We start from the raw sequence: 21504 nt of genomic DNA on the forward strand, positions 1-21504 counted from the left end.
GTGATGATAAGCAGGTGACATTACCAGTGCAGACATTGCTACAGTTGCACCTCAGTAATTAGTAAATAGGCAAACAGTCAACATGTTTAAGGTGCATTCACAGGGCAAAACATCGGCAACACTGCTGACGTAATCAGAAGCTTCTGTGAGATCCACAGCACAAAAACAAACAAATAAATAAAAATCGAGAAAGGGCGCTCATACAAAGGTTTCACAAATGTGGGCACTTCACAAACAATAGAAATAAATGAAGCATCTCATTTTTTAGTGCTATATTTTAATTACAAGTAAAATGTCTCACATTATTTTCACAATCCTTCATAAATCATCTTTCAAGTAACCTTTTAGCATACATCATACTATAACATATTCTGATTGTGTTGATGCATGTCATCAAGTTATCACAGCACACACTGTTCATTGTATTTGTTCAGTGTTATGTTGCATTAAAAATGAATGAAACATTTAGTGTTTCTTTAGTAGAAAAACAGGTTGAGTTCCAAAAATATCTCCTCCTTGCACAAATTAATTCATTAATTTAGAATTAATTATTTTGGTTGCTGTTTTCACCATCTAATCACTACTCTCGTTATTTATAGCTAATCTTTCCTGCAAAAAATATATATAATTACATTTTTAGAAGTTTTTTAGTAACATTTTTTTAGTTTCACCTATTTCTCCTGAATATAATGCTACATGACAGTGATAAATATGAAATAAAATTGTCCTTTTGCTACCTTTTTACCTTCTGACTGTGAATTGAGATTTGATGTTGTTTAGTCTATTTGTACTGAAGTAAATCTCAGTTTTACTTGGCACAGAATTTAATCCTGAAGACCTTTTCTTTTCCCCTGCTGATGGCAATGTCTTTAAAATTAAACCTGGAACAATTACAGCTGTTAAGATGCTCAAGCACTCTCAATATCACTGATGTGTTTGGAATAAACTTGCTATATGCTTGAGGAAATTTCATAAAATGATACAGAGAGGGGTGAATGCCCCCTTAAGAGCAAAGTAGTGCAGGCGAGCATGGCAGCCAGTGTCACATCCCATTCCTGCCAGGTCCGAGGAATGTCCAGTCCTTGACACTTGTCCAATCTAAGCTATCTCAAGCTCTCTCCTCCAGCTTCACGCTGGCTAATCTCTCCTGACACCTCACACAGGCCCGACAGGGAATCACTCTACCCTGAAAACAATCCACCCCTCCTCACTCTTCACCCCAAATCAGTACCACCCCCTTTTATTTCTGTCTTCCTTATATTTCTCTTTACCTTCTCCTTCCCTATCTATCCATTCCCCATTACTTCTCTGTGGCCTGCTCTTTCTCTCATGTTTCCATCGGTCTTTGTCAAACCATATTCTGCTCCGTTTCTATCGTTCTCAATCTTTCCTCCCCCTGTCTTCTCTTCTCCGTCCTCACTTCCTCGCTAGGTATATCATACCCCTGTTGATGTGAATCTGTGAAAAGAAACTGTGATTGCAGATTGAGGAATAGCCTGCATTTCCCTAAGGGCTCATCTGCATTCAAAAAAGGCATTTTACTCCACTGGAGGATGTTGCTAAAGTTGGAGAGTCTTTATCTCCAAGAGCACCTTTCCAGATGGAGAGAAGCACCACAGGATCACTTCAGGATGGGACGTGGCGGGGGGAGCATAAACACAGACATCTCTCCCTGGATGCTCGTCATCCTGGATACACTTTGCATTCTCCAGAGAAAAGAGAGATAAGGGATTTGCTGATAGGATCTTTTTATTGGTTGCACTGAGTGTCCATTATTCAAATTCTCGCTTCAAACAGAACAAGAAACGCACATTTCCAGTCATGTTTTTTGCTGTCGCTGCAGTTAATCTCACAGAGCGAATGAGCTCTTTTACAGATAATTTGCCTTAATTAGTGTATTTGGGATTCAAAAATTCTCCTGAGACAAGTCACTCAAAAAAATCCCATTTATTATTGAAATGTATTCAACAATTCCAAAAGATAAGATAGACAAACAAGTCATAGATTTCAATTACAAGCTGTTTGTTCTTCTCATCATATCTATAGAGGCTCCACCCTACAGAGCACAATCTCATTGGCTGCTGCGTAAAATATATGTCATTGGCTGTAGCACAGGATAACTCTGAAAAATAACAATGTAATTATGGCACGGCACATGCTAAGATGCATACACTCACTGGTATGCACAGAATACACACATACGCGCACAAACGCAAACACGCATACACTCAAACGTGCGGTCATAATAGGCCAAAGTCACTCACCCAATCAGTTTCATTCTCAAGCAAGCCATCAGGCAGCCATGTCGAGTAAATATTACCATAATGCCTGTGTGTCATTGAATATGCAGCTAATGAATGGATGACATCCAGTGAAGACACTGAAACATAAAAATTGCCCACTCACTTTCACTGTGCTTGAACGCCTCCTCTACCTCCCCATCTCACTCACTTCTGACTCTTTCTCTGCATTTGTGACTTTCTTTTCCTTGCTCGCTGCTTCTTCTTCTTCTTCATTTTTAATACCTCGCAAGAAACCTTGGAGGTCGGCATAACAGAAAAGAGGAAAGGATTGGCGTTCTTCAATTGGGTTACCTCTGAGTTTGAAAATTTTCTGTATCACATAACTAGTTGTACTGAGTGGAACATCTACATGAAGCTAGAACATTGAAAAGATTATTTATGCCCTCCTTTAATCTGAAGAGCAGCAGGACATTTGTGACAGTGCCAGAAACAGTGTGAGGTGGTTTCTGGAAAGGGTATTGTCTATATTAGATGTTTTCTTCTTCAGATACACTGGAAGTGCAGAATGTATTGTTATTCTCCACATGAATAATAGTTACCTTGTTTTACCTAGAAATGAAGAAAAACACACACTGCTATAAAATAGTGAAACTCTTGATTTAAAGATTTGTTTTCCAGCTGTTAGAGCTCTGAGCTGCATCACAAATAACATCTCTCAGTCAAACAGGATATCTTCACAAGGGACAAATATATTCTCTTTTATTTATTTTTTTTTTTAAATCTTGCTCGTGTTGAATATTATGCATGTCTACAAAATGAAAACACAATCTAAGGAAAATTTCACGGAACAACACTATAAGTTTCAGTCACTTCAGTCCACTGATACTGCAGCTGACTGCTGCCGCTGTGGAGAGAAGAGGTGAGATCATCCACTTAGCAGGGTTTTCATATTTGTTGATATTTCTGTGCAATGGAGAAGGGCTAAAGAGGAGAGACACTGAGAGTGAGGAGCTTTTGACCAGTGGCACTGTGGCAAGGAGTGTGGAAAAACCGGCCCACCTCCACCTAACATCCCACTCCTCCCACACACGCCCAACCGAGCTCCTCTCAGTCCTCAGGAGCTTTGCATCCAGACTTGGCTACAGAACCTGGATGTCTTGACTGATGGATACGAAGCAGAGGTGTCCGTGATGATGGAGAGAATTAGGAAAACTAGAAAGCATTCCAGGCTTTTAACACATACACCCCCTCCCCCCCGTCATACTACACTTAGTCTGAGTCTCTTCCTGTCTGACTGTCTCTGTGTCTGTGTGTTCTCAGTCTGCGTAGAGGATGAAGCCAGAGAAGGTGCTGTACTTGTTGTTGTTGCCACCGTGGGCTTTGCCTCCATCCAGTTTGATGTACACTTCGTCTCCTGCATCCAGATGGAGGATGACACTGTTGGAGGCGTAGTCATAGTTCTGGTCAGCATCTTGGGCAATGGCACTGGCACGAACCTGCAAGGCCAGGAGCAGATAAACACGTAAAGAAGAGGTAGCCTTCATAGTTGCTAAAGGTATCAGTACATTAGCTTAATGTATTTAGCAAATGCTATGAATCAGGTGTCAGTCTCTCATGCTAAGACAGATACTGTATTCACTCTTAAAAGTCTATATTACTGTAAATCTAAACTAAAAGCACTTAGCGCATGTAAGTACTCATATATCTCCAAGGATGTACAGACATTACATTTGCTATTTTGAGCAGGGAATGTGTTTGGCATTTGAGCATAGAAGCTTGTAAGAAAATACACATAGCAAATACAGTTTTGATTACAATGGTGAATATATTCAGGAAACCCCAAGCTTACAGTTTTAAAATTACATTATTTTTAAAGTCAACTTAGATTAACATTTAAAATAAAGCTAGCATCCTCTTCCTGTCTCAATGGTCTAAAGTTCATAGAATTTTCTTTATTGATATTCTGCTAATTAAGAAGCAGAACTGCATTATTTATGACATGGAATAATGAAAGTGCAAAAAAGAGAAGCTTTTTTTTATCATAAGAGAGCAATAATGTTTATTCAACAGGAAGGTAATTTATCATTTAGGACATACATTTCGATTTGGTTTCATTTTGAAGTCGATTTTTTTTTTTTTGACAAATATATCTTTTTAATATTGATATTAAACATATAAAACCGACCCAAAACTTTAGCCTCTGTGTCAGGCAGATTTATGGTTTCAATCAAGCCAGGGGTCTTTTGCAGAGCTATTGTTCGACCTTGAAGCAAAATGCGCTCCAAAAGTCTCAGAAATGCAACAACAGGGCTTACTCTGGGGGGTCACAGTGTGGAGGAAATTAGAAGAAACAAAACATAAAAGATGTTTACTGAGTATAAGCAGAAATATCTGATAACTAAGAGGAGTGATGGGAATCGCTGGAATGAGTTTGCATCAAAAAGAGGAAAAAAGAACTTTGTTGTTGTTGTTTTTGGGTTTGCAGCTTCTGTCTGGCCACATGTGTGTATGTGTGTGTTTGTGTCCCTGTGTGCCTGTGTGTTTTGGCACTCTGTCTGCAGGACATTTGGAGCAGTTTCTAAATAACCTGTCCGGGGTAATTAAGACATCCACTACAAACGTGCTGTGTTTTTAAGTGTAGGTGCAGTCCCACATGAGTCTTGAAACAATAGCTGTGGTTTATCGCATGTGTGTACTTGTGTGTGTGGCAGAGAGCTGTTCTAACAGTGATTATTTAAGTAGGAATGAGTACTGCATAATGCTTTTCAATTCAATCCAATATTTATATAGCTAAATCACAACAAAAGTTGCCTCAAGCTGCTGTATAGTGTAAAGTAAAAACCCTACAACGATGCAGAGAAAACAGAGAAACCCCCAACAACCATATGCCCCCGTATGAGCAAGTGCTTGAGCAACAGTGGGAAGGAAAAACTCCCTTTTAACAGGAAAAATCCTCCAACAGAACCAGGCTCAGGAAGTGGCAGCCATCTGCCACATCCTGTTGGGGTGAGGGGAGAGAGACAGGGTATAGACACGCTGTGAAAGGGAGCCATACTAATAATAACTAATGATTACATGCACAGAGATGTATAAACACATAGGGAGTGGAAAACGTGACTGAAGAAGAAATACTCAATGCATCATGGGAATCCCCCAAGAACCTACACCTACTGCACCGTAACTAAAGGAGGATTCAGCGTCACCTCATCCAGCCTTAGCTACATGCTTTTTTTTTTAAAGGGACAGTTTTAAGCCCAATCTTAAAACCAGAGAGGATATCTGTCTCCCAAATCCAAACTGGGAGCTGGTTCCACAGAAGAGGGGCCTGGAAGCTGAAGGCTCTGCCCCCATTTTACTTTTAAATACCCTAGAAACCACAAGTAAGCCTGCCATCTGAGAGCAAAGTGCTCTGTTGGGGTGATCCATAGCTATGAGGTAAGATAAGATGGGGCCCGATGATTCAAGAACTTTCTGAAGCTACATTTTAAAGACTAAAATCTTTAGCCTCCCTGTTTTCCAGCTGAAAGGTAAAGAGTGAAATTAAAGGCAAACCAGCTGAATGAAGATCCTAAGTTGGTCAACAACAGCTTTTATGAAAGCCTTATTCTCAATTCTCACTTCAGTCTGGCAGTAGTGCCATGCATTATTTTGTGTTGTTTTGCTTCTAGCACATTCGATTTTAAATTAAAAGAGTGCTCATCCAATTTATTATTACACTCCTACAGTGTCATTCTCATGATGGTCTTTTTTATGTCTGCAGCAGTAGCAGAGATATTGTTTGGTTTTTTTTGTTTTTTTGTTCACTCAACAGAGTCTGCTTCCTTGACAAAAATCTGGCACCAGTTCAGCTAGAGACAGTGGTGTGTTGCACAAGTAGCAGCTAATATAGCCTCGAGCTGTAAGCTTTAAGCAGAGATGAGGAGTGGGCTCAAAGGCTCTAGTATTCCAACTTCTTTCTAACTTCACACCTCCAAATTATTTTTCAGGTTTAAACTTCATTAGTGACACCAGTTGAAGAAACATAAGGCTTTATACAACCTTTTAAAAACACATTTAGAAATTATTCTCAAGATCTGAAAGTGTAAAATTGGCTTTAAACAATGAATATTAGCTCAGAGGAAGCGTTCGCTTTAATGTGGAGTTAACAGACTCATTGCTCTTCTTCACCCTCTTTTATTTAGGACTAGAGTAATAGGCTGGCAATCCTGATATACAAATGCAGACAACCATGTGGATTTTACAGCTTAATGGTAGAATGATCAGTCACGATGACCCCTAAAGGAAACAGCGAAGAAAAGGAAAAGAAGAAGAAGAGGTAGGATGTTTTTTAGGATGTCTGTAGCTTCAATTATGCCAAATGCTGAAAATCAAACTTAAGGCAAACGGCAGAGAAGGAAGCAAGAAGTGGATGTGGATTCAGTAAATATACATAAACCGGTAATAGTAATTAACAGCAAAGGAACTGGAGCCAAATATTCTTTTTGTTTTACGCTAGAGAAAATAATGACACAAACACAATCAGCATGTCCTTGATATATGACACATGCCTCAAACAAGGAAGAACCACATCACTGGTAATCTGTGTTTGTCTTTAATCGCTTTCTTTTCTAGACTTAATTGTTATGTACATCACAAAAACATCACAAAAGCTGCGATGTGATGGCCTTTCCACCATAGACCTCAGAGCTGGTGTAGATCCCCATGTAACACTCTGACATAGAGGTGTGCCTATAACAAATCATTTTGTCGGTGTTTAAATGTAAAAAGTCTGTGATCTAAATATAAAGACAAAAAAAAACAGCTTTAATTTTCATTACATATTTACCACATATGCATATTGTCGACTTCGTATCAGGTAAATTCTCCACTATGCTCACCAGCTAATTGTGCAAGAACATGTCTACTGTTTTTTAGAAAACAGCTGCTTCTTACCTGAAATGGCAATAAGAAGGCAGTGTGGGTGAACTAAAACAGTAGATCTGAGGCCAGAAAGCTAAACAATGAACTGTAACTAAGTATAACACTCTGTAAAGCAGAAGTCAACTAAGAATTCTCTGCTTTTTCATTGTTAATTACGCTTGTCGTGGTTTTTAAATCGCTATCGTTTATAATCTTTTTCACTCAACCAGTGTTGTGCTTGGTGTAGAGGACAAAAACAAAGACAAAAAGCAAAACACACACAAAAAAAGTGTAACTCTCTACTTAGCGTCTGCATCGTGGCTCAGTGCTATTAAACAGTTACTAACTAGACAAACTACATCATATGTAATTCAAATGGAGCACAATCGAACAGGAAGATCATTAATTCTCTAGAGATGGAAAAAAAGAAAGCACTGTACATCCTTAAAAGTATCTTGTGGTTAAATAAGCCTATTAAGCACTTAGTCTGGTCAGTAAAGTTGAATCCAAATCAATAGTTCGTGTGCATTTGCAGTGTTTCTTGTGGCTCATTATGGGGTCTCCAAAGTCTATTTCAGGCCTATCTTTAACTCAGTGTCCACAAATCTTTAAATCTGGGATTTTTGAGTGGGAGTCGACAAGTAGCTCAACAGGCATGCCCAATAATGCCGAGAATGCCCAATAATTAGTTGCCCTGTTTAAAGGGAACACACACAACAGGCATATTGACAAATGTTTGGGCAAGCCAGCTACTGACAGAGCTCTCCTGCACAGAAGGTATCACTGGTGCCAAATCTAATGGGGAACCTAAAACAGATTTTCTTTGCATTTAAATGTATAAAATAATAATAATATATAGATTATTTGTGTAATTTAAGTATATACCATTGACTAATGAAGCATTTTTTAAATCAAAAAATGTTTTTCTATTGTCTTTCCTGCTACAACAGCTAATGCTGTCAGCACTAAACTCTTAGCTCATCTTCTGTTGATTTTTGAAAACCTGCTGTTGGAAACATAAAAGTGTGCAGAGGATGTGCAGAGGCGTACCAGTCTTATTAAAATAGCAAATGTTAAGCTTTCATGAACTCAGCATTCAGTAGTTTGAATAACTGTTTCATGAGCTCGACCTGACAATTACGTGTATTTATAAAATGATTTAATTAAAATTCTGCATTTTTAAACTTTACATGGTTCAAGATTGAAAAGCTTCTGATAGAAACCACAAAATTCTTTCAGGGAAGCTTTTTGGAGCCAGTAAGGGCTTCTCTGCTGCAGCAATACAATGATGAACAGCCCGGCGTACACAAAAGGCTACAGTGGGTCGTGAAATCAAAAACAGAGGTGTTCTTTAACCGCAACTGTAAAAAGCATTTGAGTCTCAAGATGTCCTATTTAGGACACCGTATTTACAACCTGTTTTGTATGCTGTTAATGCTACATCTTACTTTAGGTGCAGCTACATTTCTGCTAATACCTCAAGAAATAATAATAATAATACCCCCACAGTGAGAGAAATGGCTTGGTCAGTATTAACATGTGTGATAACGATTCTGCTATAGAGTCAACATAATGCAAAATCTTATACTTTGTTACTTGCAGATGTGTTTTATGAACTCTTCTTTGCATTACCTTTAGCTCACTGCTTTAAATTCAAGTCAAGACTGACACTTCTTCAGCTTTCCACTTTAAAAAAAAATGTATCGATTAAACAAATGCTTGATAAAAGACTGTGAAATTCATAATTAACAAGTGAGATAGAAAGTTGTGGAGGGCCTGACAAGTTCTCTAACAGCAGTGTGGACAGTGTCACACTAGTACGAAATGTGCAAATAATGTAAAGGCTAATTTTGGATAATGAAATTCCGAGGAGAGGTTTTAAGATCCAGAAGTAATATATGGAATATTGTACATTTTTTTTCTTATTGTTTATCCTCCTGATTAAATCTAGCGCAGCTCATATCGATGTGCAAACAAAACCTCCTGTTCTGATTCTAAGATGCCAGTGTCCGGTGCATAGTAATACGAAATGATATGCAATGAGTGTGCAAAGTCAACACCATCTTATTAGAGGGTTACCGCCTTGGATTGTAGGGGAAGCAGGTGATGATGGCTCTGGAGGATTTGTCAGCTGAGATTTTTAATGAAACTTTACCAAAATATTTGCTTTGCAGGCAGTCGCACAGAAGCGGAAAACCTTTGGCAATGTCACAGATGTGTAATATCGTTAAGTTATTCTCTTTTCTTGCTCTTTAAAGGGCTAAATTTAGGCCATCTTGAAGTAAATGATTTATTGGATTTTTTGGGGGGGGGGGGGGGGGAGATGAACAATACAAATATAACGGGTTTTTTTGGCAGAGATGGAATGAGCAAAGCCCTGGTGAAAGCAAACTTCCCTGAAATCCTTGTAGTTCATCCACAGTGATATTTTTGTTTTGTTTTGTTTCTTTGCTCTAATGGTTTTTATCCCCTTCTGAGACTAACTGCCGCAGTCTAGACCTCCTTCGCTTGCTTTCAGTGATAAGCATGCATGAATAAAACCTCTCACTATTTTTGAAATAATGATCAGGGAGCTCCTATTGGAGCTGTTTTTCTTTTTCTCTTTTCTCTCCCCCCCCCTCCCGCTTTCACTCCTCTGCACAAAACTTGCTTGCGATATGAGCCAGAGGTCTAAATTCAGGGTATGGCAGATGTATAGCCAGAGATGAGCAGGACAAACAGCCAACTGGCAGTGCGTGACCTTGACACGGAATATGTAGAGGAACTTTGACAAGACAAACAAAGCGTGAGGCCGTAAGCGGCGGCTCCAGCAATGGTAAATGAGGTGTCAGGCGATGTTGTCTTCCTCGTGGCTGCTCGTGCATGTTTGAATCCGTCATATCATCAACATGATGGCCTTTATTGAATAATATTTAAGACAAAAAAAATACAGGGCTGTGCTTGGACTTAATAATACATGCCTGTAACAGTGCAGTTTCTCTTAAATGTGAATGTTACAGCTATCAGTAATGATAGCATTAATCTGAAGGATGAATTTGTGGAACATTATTAAAACCGTCACTCACCCTCAGTCACTTGGGATTTCCTTTACAATCAACCTATTATCTAAAAGGCGCTTTGCATTATTTGCATTCAGCTGGCGCAGCTTGCTGAGTTTAATTGTAAACTCTGTAAAAATTCAGTTTTTTTTTCTTTGTCTGTTGTCTGCCACGAGACAGGCCTGAAACATCTCAATGGGACAGTGATCTTACAAGAGGCTTTGTCACCGTGACAAGGACATGTCTCGTGGCTTCTCTGACAGGGATTTGTTGACTTGATGTTGAGCCTCCATTTTGGATCAACGAGTCTATTGGTCCCCTTTTAAATCAAAGTGTGCTGCCATCTAATTGTGTTTGAACATTCCAGCCGTGAACCGCATGCCTAATGGCAGCTTAGATAGCACGCCATCTCTACCGAGCCCTATTCAACGCATTCCTGCGACACACGTGCAAACGCATACACGCACCATGACAGAGCGACACAAAGAGAGACATGCTACATGGAAATGCATTTTTATGCAGCCGCGTGCGCTAGAGACACAATTTTACTAAAGTAATGAGAACAGGAAAGTACGAGGGGTTGCAAGAGAATTGTACTGTCAGAAAGTGGCATGTGTTTACACGTTCATTTGTTGGAGACCTAAGTGAAAACATGATAAGAGAAGTGAAATGGTAAGAGCAGATTTGCCATCTGTCAGAAGCGAGTAAAAAAAGGTCTCCTGAATTAATTTCACCAGCTGTTCTCTTTGTACCTGCTCAACCTGCTTTGAAACGCAGTGACTTTACAGCACAGACCTCTCACTGTTTATGAAATTGCCTACAGTAATGCTTAAGGTGAGTTTGGTATCAGGTGTTAGTTCATTAGTTTATAGCATGTAGCAGCAGTACGTGATACAAATACCGTAAAACCTTTTCCCAGGGCCTGATTATTAGTATTGCAGTTTATCAGTGGCGACAAAGAGGATGAAACTCGGGCAGCTTCTCCTGAAAGAGCCACTGAAAGAAGCCTGTCAGAGGAAACAGTGGTGGGGGAGGAAAAAAGAGGAATGAACTTTGACCCGCAATCCAGCCACTCTTTTCTTTGTTGTGTCTGCTTCATCGCGGTCAGTTAATTACCGAGATACAGCACAGCACAGTCTGCCTCGAGCATCACCACCAAAACCACAATCACTGCTTCTAGCATTGTCTGAAAAGACACTTTCACTGCAAAATTTTCAACCTTTGTTCACACTGAGCCTGTTTTCCACTTTGTTTCATAGTAATCCTCGAGGCACCGAGAGTTTCCTTTATTCGTACCAAGAAAGCTACAAAAAAGGCAAAGTGGGTTTTTGTATATGTGTTGGATGAGAGCGAGAATGTCAGCTTTGTTATGACATGCATTTTTTCGTATAGTAGTCTGTGTCGTTCTTACTGGGCAGTTGTTGATATTTTACCCATACTCATTTTAAGGAGGGCATGAAGTGTTAAACGCGCTGAGTTATGTAGCAGACTGTGAGTCATTTGGAGCCATTGACTTGCTGCTTTCCTGTGAAGAGGGAGAGAATAATTGTGGGTATCAGTGAAGACTGAAATCGGGGGACGTCTAAATGTCAGGGGCGTGAGGAGAGAGAGAGAGAGAGATGTTTGCATAAGAGGGCCAGGGGCACTTGTCTATCTCCCATATGGCCCTCATTATAATGAAGAAGCCTTGTGAGTCAACACCATAGCATCCTTGAGTCAGCCAGTCACAGGAGACAATCCATAGCCTATTTTGGACCGTATGTTTCAGATCTCTCAGTACTTGAGATATTAGACATTATCAGTATTTCATGAGTTACTTAATCTGAGATGCCAGCTCAGATGGTCTGTGCACTGCTGAGCTGTAATAGCTCTCTATTTGAGAAGCTCAGTGTAAAATGTTTTAAAAGTAATTGAATGATTACTGACAAGTGGTGGGCAGCTTTCGAGCAACTTTTGAAACTTCACCAATAAATGATAGATTTTCTCTCAGTGCTTTCAGATGACAGCCCGATGTCATCTTGACATTTCCAATCTGTGTGGTATTTCCTAACAACGTGGGCCAATCTTCATTTAATAGCCCTCGCACCTAATTAGGCCAGCTCTAATGTTCCACTCGGCAGAGTGTCAAATCCAATGTCCAATTACACAGCAGATCAAGGCCAAAGGTCCGCCTTCACTACCTCTCAGGCTGATTATAGAAGAAGTGCCATGATATACATCACATTGAAACAGGTCTGTCAGAAGAAGAAAGAAATGCACATACATGGGCACACACGCTTCCACACACACGCATAAGGGGATCAATACCGCAGGCAAAGAGGGACTGAGGGTAGCTCACTAAAACCCCGCCTGTCTATTTCAGACAGAGTCTCTCTGTTACACCAGGCGAACGCACAGAGGCCTCTCAGTGCTGAAGTCAGACCACGATGAAGAATAGCAGGTCTGAACATTACCAGAATGTTAAAATCAATCAAGTCGAAGTATTGCTGTATTTGTGTGCAGATAATCCACGAGAATGCAACGATTACTCCCTTTTTTACACTTTAAGAATGAAAATGACTGAAAATCTGCCTTATTTTCTGAAATCTTATTTGGTTTAATTAAAACTTAACTTCTTTGTTGCACCTTTTTTTCTTCTTCTAAAACATATGTCAATAATCGAATCAAGCAGAGCAGACCTTCTCCAGATGGCTCAGCTTCCCTTGTTTAATGTTGGGATTGACACCAGATGCTAAACACAATGCGTGGGTTTCACCTGGATACACAGCAACAAGATAAACAGCCTTGTGCTCATGTGTATCAGAGCTGAAGTCCCACCTGGAGGTGTCTTTATGAGAAGAGATGGGCTGAGGCAAATGGTTTGACTGAGAAATGACATGTGACTGAGATGGGTTTTGGTTAAAAAAAAAAAAAATACAAAGATTTTTCCTATGGATGAGTTGAAGGATGGTTCACTTTAACTTATTCTGTTGTAGTGCAATGCATCACTTGAAAGAACCGAAGAATATTGATGGCATTGTGTTTTAGGAAATCGATCCTGTGATACAGCAACCTGGATTGTCTTTTTAAAAAAAGTTTTTCTTTTTCAGAAGATGAAAACTTTCTGCTCCTTTAAAAAAGTGAGCTTCTGTAGACCAGATGCAGAGGAGAGATGGAGGGCAGTGCACAGTTGGGGTGGGTTGAGGCTGTGGGTTAGAAAGGAGGGGCAATCATGCACGCGTGTGTGTGTGAGCATGTGCGAATGTGTGTGTATGTAAGGAGGAGACTGCTGCGGTAATTGCTAGGGAAGAGCCATGTGCACGAAGGACGTTGAAGCTTATTAAAGGAGGAGACAGAGTGATTATTCACTATGGTCCTCTTGAGAGACTGACGCTGAAGTCATTGCTTTTAATTAACTCTGAAACGGTTTTGCGGATTAATAACAATATTAAGAAGGGAACGGAGAGGAAAAGCGCAAACACATCCTGGATCTGGTTCAAGCTTTTTAATTACAATTAAATAGACTCGATGGCACAATAGCACAATAACTATCTCTTTTCTGTCCTCTTTCTTTCTTCTCCTTTTACTGCGTCTATTAAATTTATCTTCTTATAGCTGCTGCCATGTCTCTCAGGATGTGTCCAAGACAGGTTGTAGCAAAGCATTGATTTATTGGAAAGAGTTTAGGATCGGTTGGGATATTTGGCACAAAAATAAAAAGAACATGCAAAGAAGAAGCCAAAAAAAAGTGTGAGAAGAGGAAGCTGGAAAGTGAATAAAGTGTGCTGTGCTGAAAATAGATTTTCCTTTTGTTTGTTTACCAAAAACTGCAACTTTTTGCTCTAGCTTGAAAAGTGTCAAAGTTCTGGAGACAGTGTTTGGATTCCACTTGGTGCCCTTTGCCAAGTTAAAACACAAAGTGGAAGAAGCGGAGAAGAAATAAAGTAACCTCTGGATGCTTATGTTCGAAACAGCTTGTAAGAACCCCAGGAGTAGGAGGTGCACATGCTGGAGTAAAACAGTTCTGCAAGGCCTGGAAACCCACCACTTCAATAACGCCAAAAGATGATAAAATACTAGTATTGTCTGCAATTCCCTGGCCTCCCCTATCCCAACTCACAGTGTAGCTTTTTGCTGCCTTAATGAGCTGAGTAAAGCACCAGTGTGACTGTAGGAGTTTCAGTTTGACTCTGAACACTTCAGCAGAGATGTAGCATAAGTTGCCCAACATTTATAACTATTCACAGTCATTTACACAAACTAAGTCTCTAGGGCGTCCTCCATCAGCCAAGCAACCTAATAAACACCATGGAAGGACTGAACATTTATGCATAAGCTGTGCATAGGACACAGGAAGACAGAGAAAGAGAAGCAGTTACCACTTTATAAACATTACGCGGGTCTCTGGTGATGCACACTGTGCGTCTAACTTAAGTACCTCCACACCCTCCTCTTGGGAGCACAATGAAGCGGGAACAGAAGGCGTTTTATAGGAACATATGTTCTTCTTCCCCTATTATATATCAATGCTTTTACACCCACCCAGAAACATTACTGTTGAGTGAGACATTATACTGTATATAGAAGGCAAATGTTGTAACTCTTTTTTTCTCCCTGGGCTTGAACTTGGTGAGGTTAAAGGATTTAACCTCTATCTCCCTGGGTGACACAGTAGTTTCACACCAAATCTTATTTCATCTCTAAATCTCACATATCATGACCACAGTACTTGTTATTGAGCACCCCATATTAACTATTGCATATTTACATTTTTTAAACAGGTCACTTAACATTATAAAAGGGGAAAATAGCCATTATATGTTTTATAGTATTTAATAAATGTGAAGCAGGTCTTTTAAATTGCATTTGGAGGCTGAGTCTCAGAGGATCAATCTCATTGCTGTGTACCAGGCTGTGAATCACTGTGAAATTCTGAATGTGGTCCAAATATAATACATTTCATGTGACTTGAAACAAGTGTTCTCATATGATGTTAATTTAAAGCTGAAATGTCTGTCACATTTCCTAAACGATGAATATTGTGTCTCAGTTTGGGTAAAGTATTCTGACCATGCATGGTGGCAAGGAATTAAGTGCAGCAGAGCTTGTAACGCATCCAGTTTCAGCCCACATTAGTAAAGCATAATAATGTGTGAAGTGCAATGTGAAGGTTATTATTTTTATTATTGTTATTTGCCATGATTTCTTCTCCTATAATAGAGATTTTATTGTTTCGTGTGCAGGTTGAAACGTGAAATCAGGTAAAAATAGATCTGTTTTTATAAAGACGGATATTAATTTCTTTACTGCAAATAGTGCTTTTTGGTGTCTGTGATTACACTTGCAGCAAACTACAGTGTTTGATATGGGCTCAGCCACAAGCTGGTTAAGCAAAACAAAGAATAACTGTAGCATGGCATCCGATCTGCTTACAGGCAAACCATTTTACTGAGCCGTTTTGAAGATAAGAGATCTGACGGCGGGTGGGAAGCCTGATCTGGTACGCATTGCCAACCTGAGAAGACCCTCCGGGGCGCACAATAATGTTAGCTCCCCATTAAAATGATGCATCAAAGAAAGCGATAATAGATCATGCAGACGTCCTAATGCATTTAATACGACTGTAAAGGCAGATGGATTGGTCCGCGGTGTCCGCTAAGCTTCCACATGTAATGTACAGTTAATATGTTGTAAGCGAAATTTCACATTTCCCCATCTGCTACTTTCACTCACAGCGACTATGAGTATAAAGTTATGTCGCAACAGAATGTTATAATAATAATATTATTAATAATACTTACAATAACCCTCCCTACTGACATTTATATGGAGTATAATTCGTCCTCCGAAACTGATAAAATGAAAGTAAAGCCCTCTGGAAAATTCAGCCTTGTAGGTTAAAAAATACTTTCTACTTCTGCAATTTGATTTAATAAACACTCGAGCGTTTTCACTCTAAAACAATTTAGATACTCAACTCCTTCCTCACGTTGCTTCCACTTCAGGAAAATCGATACGCACGATAGTTTTTTCCTTTTTCTTTCTTTCTTTTTTTTTTTTTTTTTTTGCTAATTTTACAGTGTACAAGCAAAAAGATCGGTCGCACCCCACGCTCAGTCCACACCGTGACCGTCCTCTAGATCGCGGGACGCGGCAGTGTCAGGACGCATCATGCAAAGAGGGGACGCACTTGCAAACGGTCAACACATCTTTATCTCTAGGCGCGGTGTATGCCACAGCTGCGCGCTCTAGGCTTTAGAGGCGGACGACAGATGCCCAACTTGTCTCGCAATGTCACTTTTTATATGCAGGGTGTGTCATGAAGCTACTTCTTTAAGCAGGAGAGCCACAGAGGAAGCGGGAGAGGACAGGAGAGTGAGCATCAGAGGAGTCAGATAGTCTTACGCTGAGAAAGAAAACTCAGAAAAAGTTTCAAAGCACTAACCTGGCCATTCTTGCAGAGGTCTGCCCACATGCTTGTGCCGTCCCCTCCTCTCATCAGCACATGGTAGATGAAGAAGTATGTACCCGGTATGCTGCAGATGAACTTGCCCGAAATGCCATCATAGTTGTTGCCCAAGTTGGTGACCACATCATCAAACTTGAGGATCTCGTAGCCTTCGTGGGGATTTTTAAGCCCTGCATAGAAGGCCACCCGAGGTACTGTGCTGTAGGTGGCTGTGCTGATAGCTCCGTTACCCCCCAGACCCAAAATCCCAGTCCTTCCTTGATCTCCTCTGTCACCAGGAGGTCCAGCTGGTCCTGGTGGCCCTGGTGGCCCTGGTTCTCCCGGCGGTCCAGGTGGTCCCGGCTTGCCTGGCCTGCCAGGCTTCCCCTGTGGGCCCTGCAGTAAGGTGGAGGGTGGAAGCACATTGCTGTGGTCACTCAACGCCTCTGCCTCAGCCTGAAGACCGGTGGAGCTCGTGCTGCTGGCTGGAGTGCCTTTGTTCATGTAGGGATCACACACCATACGGCAGGTTCCCAGCATCTCATAGTGGCTGGCATCTGTACCCACGGAGCTGACGAGCACGGGGATGAGCACCACCAGCACCAGGACCAGCATAACCCCTACGGCAGCCGCCACCAGGGTCTTCCTCCCGATGCTGAGTCGGGGAAGAGGCTGCGCTGCCAGCGTGGGTCTCCCGGGGGCGGAAATGGTGACTGCTTGGTGTGGGGAGCCTGTCACCGAGGAAAGGGATCCACAGATCCCAAGAAGAGTTGCAAGAGGAGCGGCGAGTGTGTGAGGGTGAGACAAAGACCCACATACACTTGATACACCTCACTGCTCCACTAACTCACTCTAAAGTAACCAAGCAGTCACTCACACACACAAAAAATACTTAAGGAAACCCAAACATCCACACGAAGACATTCAGCACGTACTTACAAACACAATCTGACTTGTGAGAAGAAGCAAGAAGGATGCAGAGCCCAAAGGAATGGAGTGAGAGACAGAGGGAGCGAGACAGAGAGAGTGAGTGAGAGAGAGAGAGAGGATGATGAGAGTGGGTGAGTGTGAGAGAAACAGAGCAGTCACTGGATCTCTGTGACTGTGTGTCTGTGTGTGTGTGTGTGTGTGTGTGTGTATGTGTGTACGTATAGTGAGTTAGTGGAGCCGGATTCTCAGGCTTGGCTTTTTATACGGCAGAGCAGCGGAGCCTCCCCCCTTCCCCTCTGCTCCCCTACCGAGTGAGGGGCTGGTGTGGCTACGTCCCCTTCTCTCTCTCTCTCTCTCTCTCTCTCTCTCTCTCTCTCTCTCTCTCTGGCTCACTCAGTAGAAGGACTCTCATCACACTGCATTTCTTTCAGCCACGCTCCGAAACCACAGAGGAACCACAACAACCCCCTGACCACCTTGCTCCCCCTCTTTCAACCTTCTCGTTCCTCCTCTCCTTGCTTTCCCTCCTTTCCCCACTTGGGATGTTGTTTCTCACTCCTTTGCTTTCTCCTCTCTCTCATCAGCATCCAGTCTCTAAAAATAAAGATGGAGCTGTGGAAAGCCAATCTTTTTTTTTTTTTTTCCTGGAGGTGGGTTCTAAAGATTCATGCATATATGTGCAGACACAAGACAACATTTAAGTCTTCCATGCCAGGAAATGCTAGCAGCTTCTCAGGAAAAAAAAGGTGCTAATTATAAAAGTTAATGCCAAGAACAGACCAGTGAGCCAACAGAATGACCATACAACCACACATGTAACCTGTTCTTAAAGGTTTGAGTGTGTTTTTTTTTTTAATGATCTCAGTGGAACATCACATGTCTACCCCACTCTTCGGGGCAGCCGGCATTGATGCTCCTCTGCTGATATATTTTTTTTCTACTCCCCTTCCCCCTGTGTCAATAAGACTGTTTCTCCACCTGAATGTGCTGACACCATTTCTTATTTGTGTCTTTTTTTAGGTATCGATTTCATGGTTTTTATCAAATTAAGGGTCCTTGTTGGGAGGAAAAAAAATCCATATGCAGCAGTGATGTCATTTGTTTGACATTTTCATCCCTTGGTGTGATGAATGGTAAAGTAAGAAAGCAAATGACAAAGTTGGTAGATGGCAAACGTAGTCATCATGAAATGTGTGTTTGGGTTGCAGCAATTTTGTTTTGCTTGTTTTTGGTCAACTTTAAATCAGAACACAAAAAGAACTAATATGTGATGGATGGAGAAAATCTGGCAAGTCTGTTCATGCAAATGGAAAGCTATGAAAAATAGGATTCATAGGATTTTACAGAAGCAAGCGTAAAAACAGCAGGGGTGGGCTTATCCCTTTATATCTAAATGTATCTTTTATGTATTTAAGCCAATGCAGCTAATAGAGTAACAAAATGCATTTAAAGTTCAGATCCAGATCAAGTTGACTGAATTGAAAACATGTTACTATTATAGGTCTCATTGATAAAATGGCACAGTATGCTTTAAAGTTGCAGTAATCCAGCGTTCCCATTTTTAGATTATTTTTGCCGTGGCATATGCACACATATTTGGTTAAGGTCAAGTTTTTTTTAGTACACCAGGTGTTTTTATAGATAGATTCCACTAATCTGTTTAAACTTGTGTTAATTAGTGAAATCAGCCCATGTGGTCATTGGTTGGAAAATATTTCCAGACTCTTGGCTTTCTCAGCGTTGCCTATTTCTGGCTTTGATAGGACAGTTTGTTCCTGAGCTGGACTGCGCTCTTGTGACGGATTGAGATGGATCAATGAGCAGGATGCCTGACTATTTGTCATCACTACACTTGACATATCACCAGTTATTTTGCTGTATTTCTGACTCTTCATCATCATTAAACTTCAGGCACAAACTTATGGCATCACCAGTTGGTTGTCTAATTTATCACAGCGCAGAAAGCGTGAGACATATCCAAATAACTGGCACACCAGGTGCACCTGCAATGCATATTTGGCTGTTTTGTTCTATTCCTCATAACAGACATGGAGTTTGCCTATATGACGAAGTACACAGGGCCTAAATTGGTTTTGGGGTTTGCTTAAGGGGTCATTGTTTGTTCTTCACACCTGCCGGCTGTAAGTGACAGTCAGATCACTGTGCCCCAAATCTCTAAAGCTCTGCACCACAGAGATCAATGCACACTAGAGAGGACAAACAGAATGCTATAGTGATGAAAGAGAGATGAGAAAGACAGAGAGCCAACCAGTAGCGATGGGAGCAAGAGGTACAACATAGGCGGGCACTACCTGCTGTAACAGCTGAAATATCTGTCAGTGGAGCTGGTTTGTTTTGCATGATTGCATATAAAGAGATCATCTGTAGGTGTAATTAGAGGTGAAATTCAATTGAATGTTGCTGACATCATGCTTTGAGACCTGAATAGCAGTACGACAGAGAGATAAGTCAACTGAATTTCTTCTTTTTTTTTTAATTTCATAGTTATTAGTTGTTTAACCCTGTGATTTCTAAGTCATTATTGGTCGTGACCATAATCCTATGGTGTCAGAATATATAATTTTTGTCTTTTTTACTAATTTGTTCTCCATAGTCTGTAAAGTCTATGAACTGAAATGCATCTAAAATGTCAAATTGTTTTTCCAAAATTGACTTTTCACATCACTTTGAGGTTAGAGTTTAGAGGTAGGATTTGTGTCATCACCACTGACGAGGTTAGTTGTTGTTTACACTTGGATGTTAATCAGTGCTTCACTACCTGGCTAACTTGGAATCCTTGGTTGGGGTCTTTGTGGGGACTACTGGGTGACATTAATGTTCACATGGGCAAAGACAATGAAACCTGGAGGGACTGCCTTCCTGATCTGAACCTGAGTGGTATTTTGTTATGTTTGAGTATAAAGATATTTATAAATGCGCTTGGCAACATGGCCCCCTAGGCTGCAGGGCGATTAAATTTGTATTTGTCCAATAAGGTCTGTGGCTGTATGTCCTGGAAAGTTTGTTGAAGAAAGGAGCTGAGCCGTCAGATGACTTTGATGCCGAAGAAAATGCCAGGCAGGCTTGGTGCACCCAAGTGTGTAATGATGGTGTACTGGGTGAATCTGCAAAGCCTGGAACTGAAGATCTTCAACTCCCACATCTGGCAGGATATCAACAGCAGCAACTCCTGAATCCCAAAAGTGGAAAGAGAGTGGAGCAGGAGGTTAAGAGCTAGATTAGGTTATTTACCAATTAACCAATAAACATCAGAATCAGAATCATCTTTATTTGGCCAAGTGTGTGCACACAAATAAGGAATTTGACTCCAGTCTGCATGCAAAAAAAGAAACATTTTTTTCTATCTTTTTCTAGATATTAAAAATTCAGGGAAAGTGAACCAAAATAGTAATGTTAATGTTGCCTTTGAGTTTTTCAATAACTAGATTTATTAATCTACATTCTCACTTGCTCACAAGATAATCCAAGTATTTTTTTTGACCTGGTTTATTGGAGGGAGTGGTTAGCACTGTCACTGAACAGCAATATAGTGCTGGGTTTGAATCCACCAGCCAGCTGGGGCTTGTCTTTGTGGAGTTTACTTGTTCTCTTGGGTATTTCTGGTTCTTTGCTCAGTCCAAAGACATGCTTGTTAGGTTAGGACTGGATATTCTACACTGGTAGTAGAAGTGTGAAAATGAGTGGTTGTCTATTGGTCTGGGTTAGCCCTGCAGTAGCCTGGCAACCTGTCCATGGTACAAACTCCACCCTTTGCCCCATGATAGCAAGGATAGGCTCCAGTCTTCTTGTGCAACCCTGAATTAGATGAGTTGAAGAAAAATGGATGGTTGCGTTATTGGAGTAAATGTCAGAGCGCAAAATATATCAAAGAATGGTGAAGACATGTTTAAGTATAACAAATATACATGTAATAGAAACAAATGCAATAAATAAAAATGCAGAAAAA

At 40.7% G+C, this 21504-nt stretch overlaps 1 protein-coding gene across 1 annotated transcript; it reads right to left on the reverse strand.

Moving 5' to 3' along the window:
- Window positions 1-1742: 1742 nt before the first annotated feature.
- On the reverse strand, window positions 1743-17421 carry c1ql1l2 (complement component 1, q subcomponent-like 1-like 2). Its single transcript, XM_082531492.1, has 2 exons — window positions 16605-17421; window positions 1743-3739 (listed from the first exon to the last, which is right to left on the reverse strand). The coding sequence occupies exons 1-2, from the start codon at window positions 17220-17222 to the stop codon at window positions 3560-3562; spliced, it is 798 nt and encodes a 265-aa protein (XP_082387618.1). The 5' UTR covers window positions 17223-17421; the 3' UTR covers window positions 1743-3559.
- Window positions 17422-21504: the final 4083 nt, after the last annotated feature.

Source organism: Aulonocara stuartgranti (genome assembly GCF_965226115.1).
Source record: "Aulonocara stuartgranti genome assembly, chromosome: 4".
Classification (NCBI taxonomy): domain Eukaryota; kingdom Metazoa; phylum Chordata; class Actinopteri; order Cichliformes; family Cichlidae; genus Aulonocara; species Aulonocara stuartgranti.

What these genes read in the sequence shown, in the direction of transcription:
- c1ql1l2 (XM_082531492.1), bottom strand. Translation starts at nt 17,222, where the DNA reads ATGCTGGTCCTGGTGCTGGTGGTGCTCATCCCCGTGCTCGTCAGCTCC. An exon ending in ACCTCTGCAAGAATGGCCAG is followed by an intron (nt 3,740 to 16,604) that starts GTTAGTGCTTTG and finishes CTGGCCTTGCAG; the next exon opens with GTTCGTGCCAGTGCCATTGC.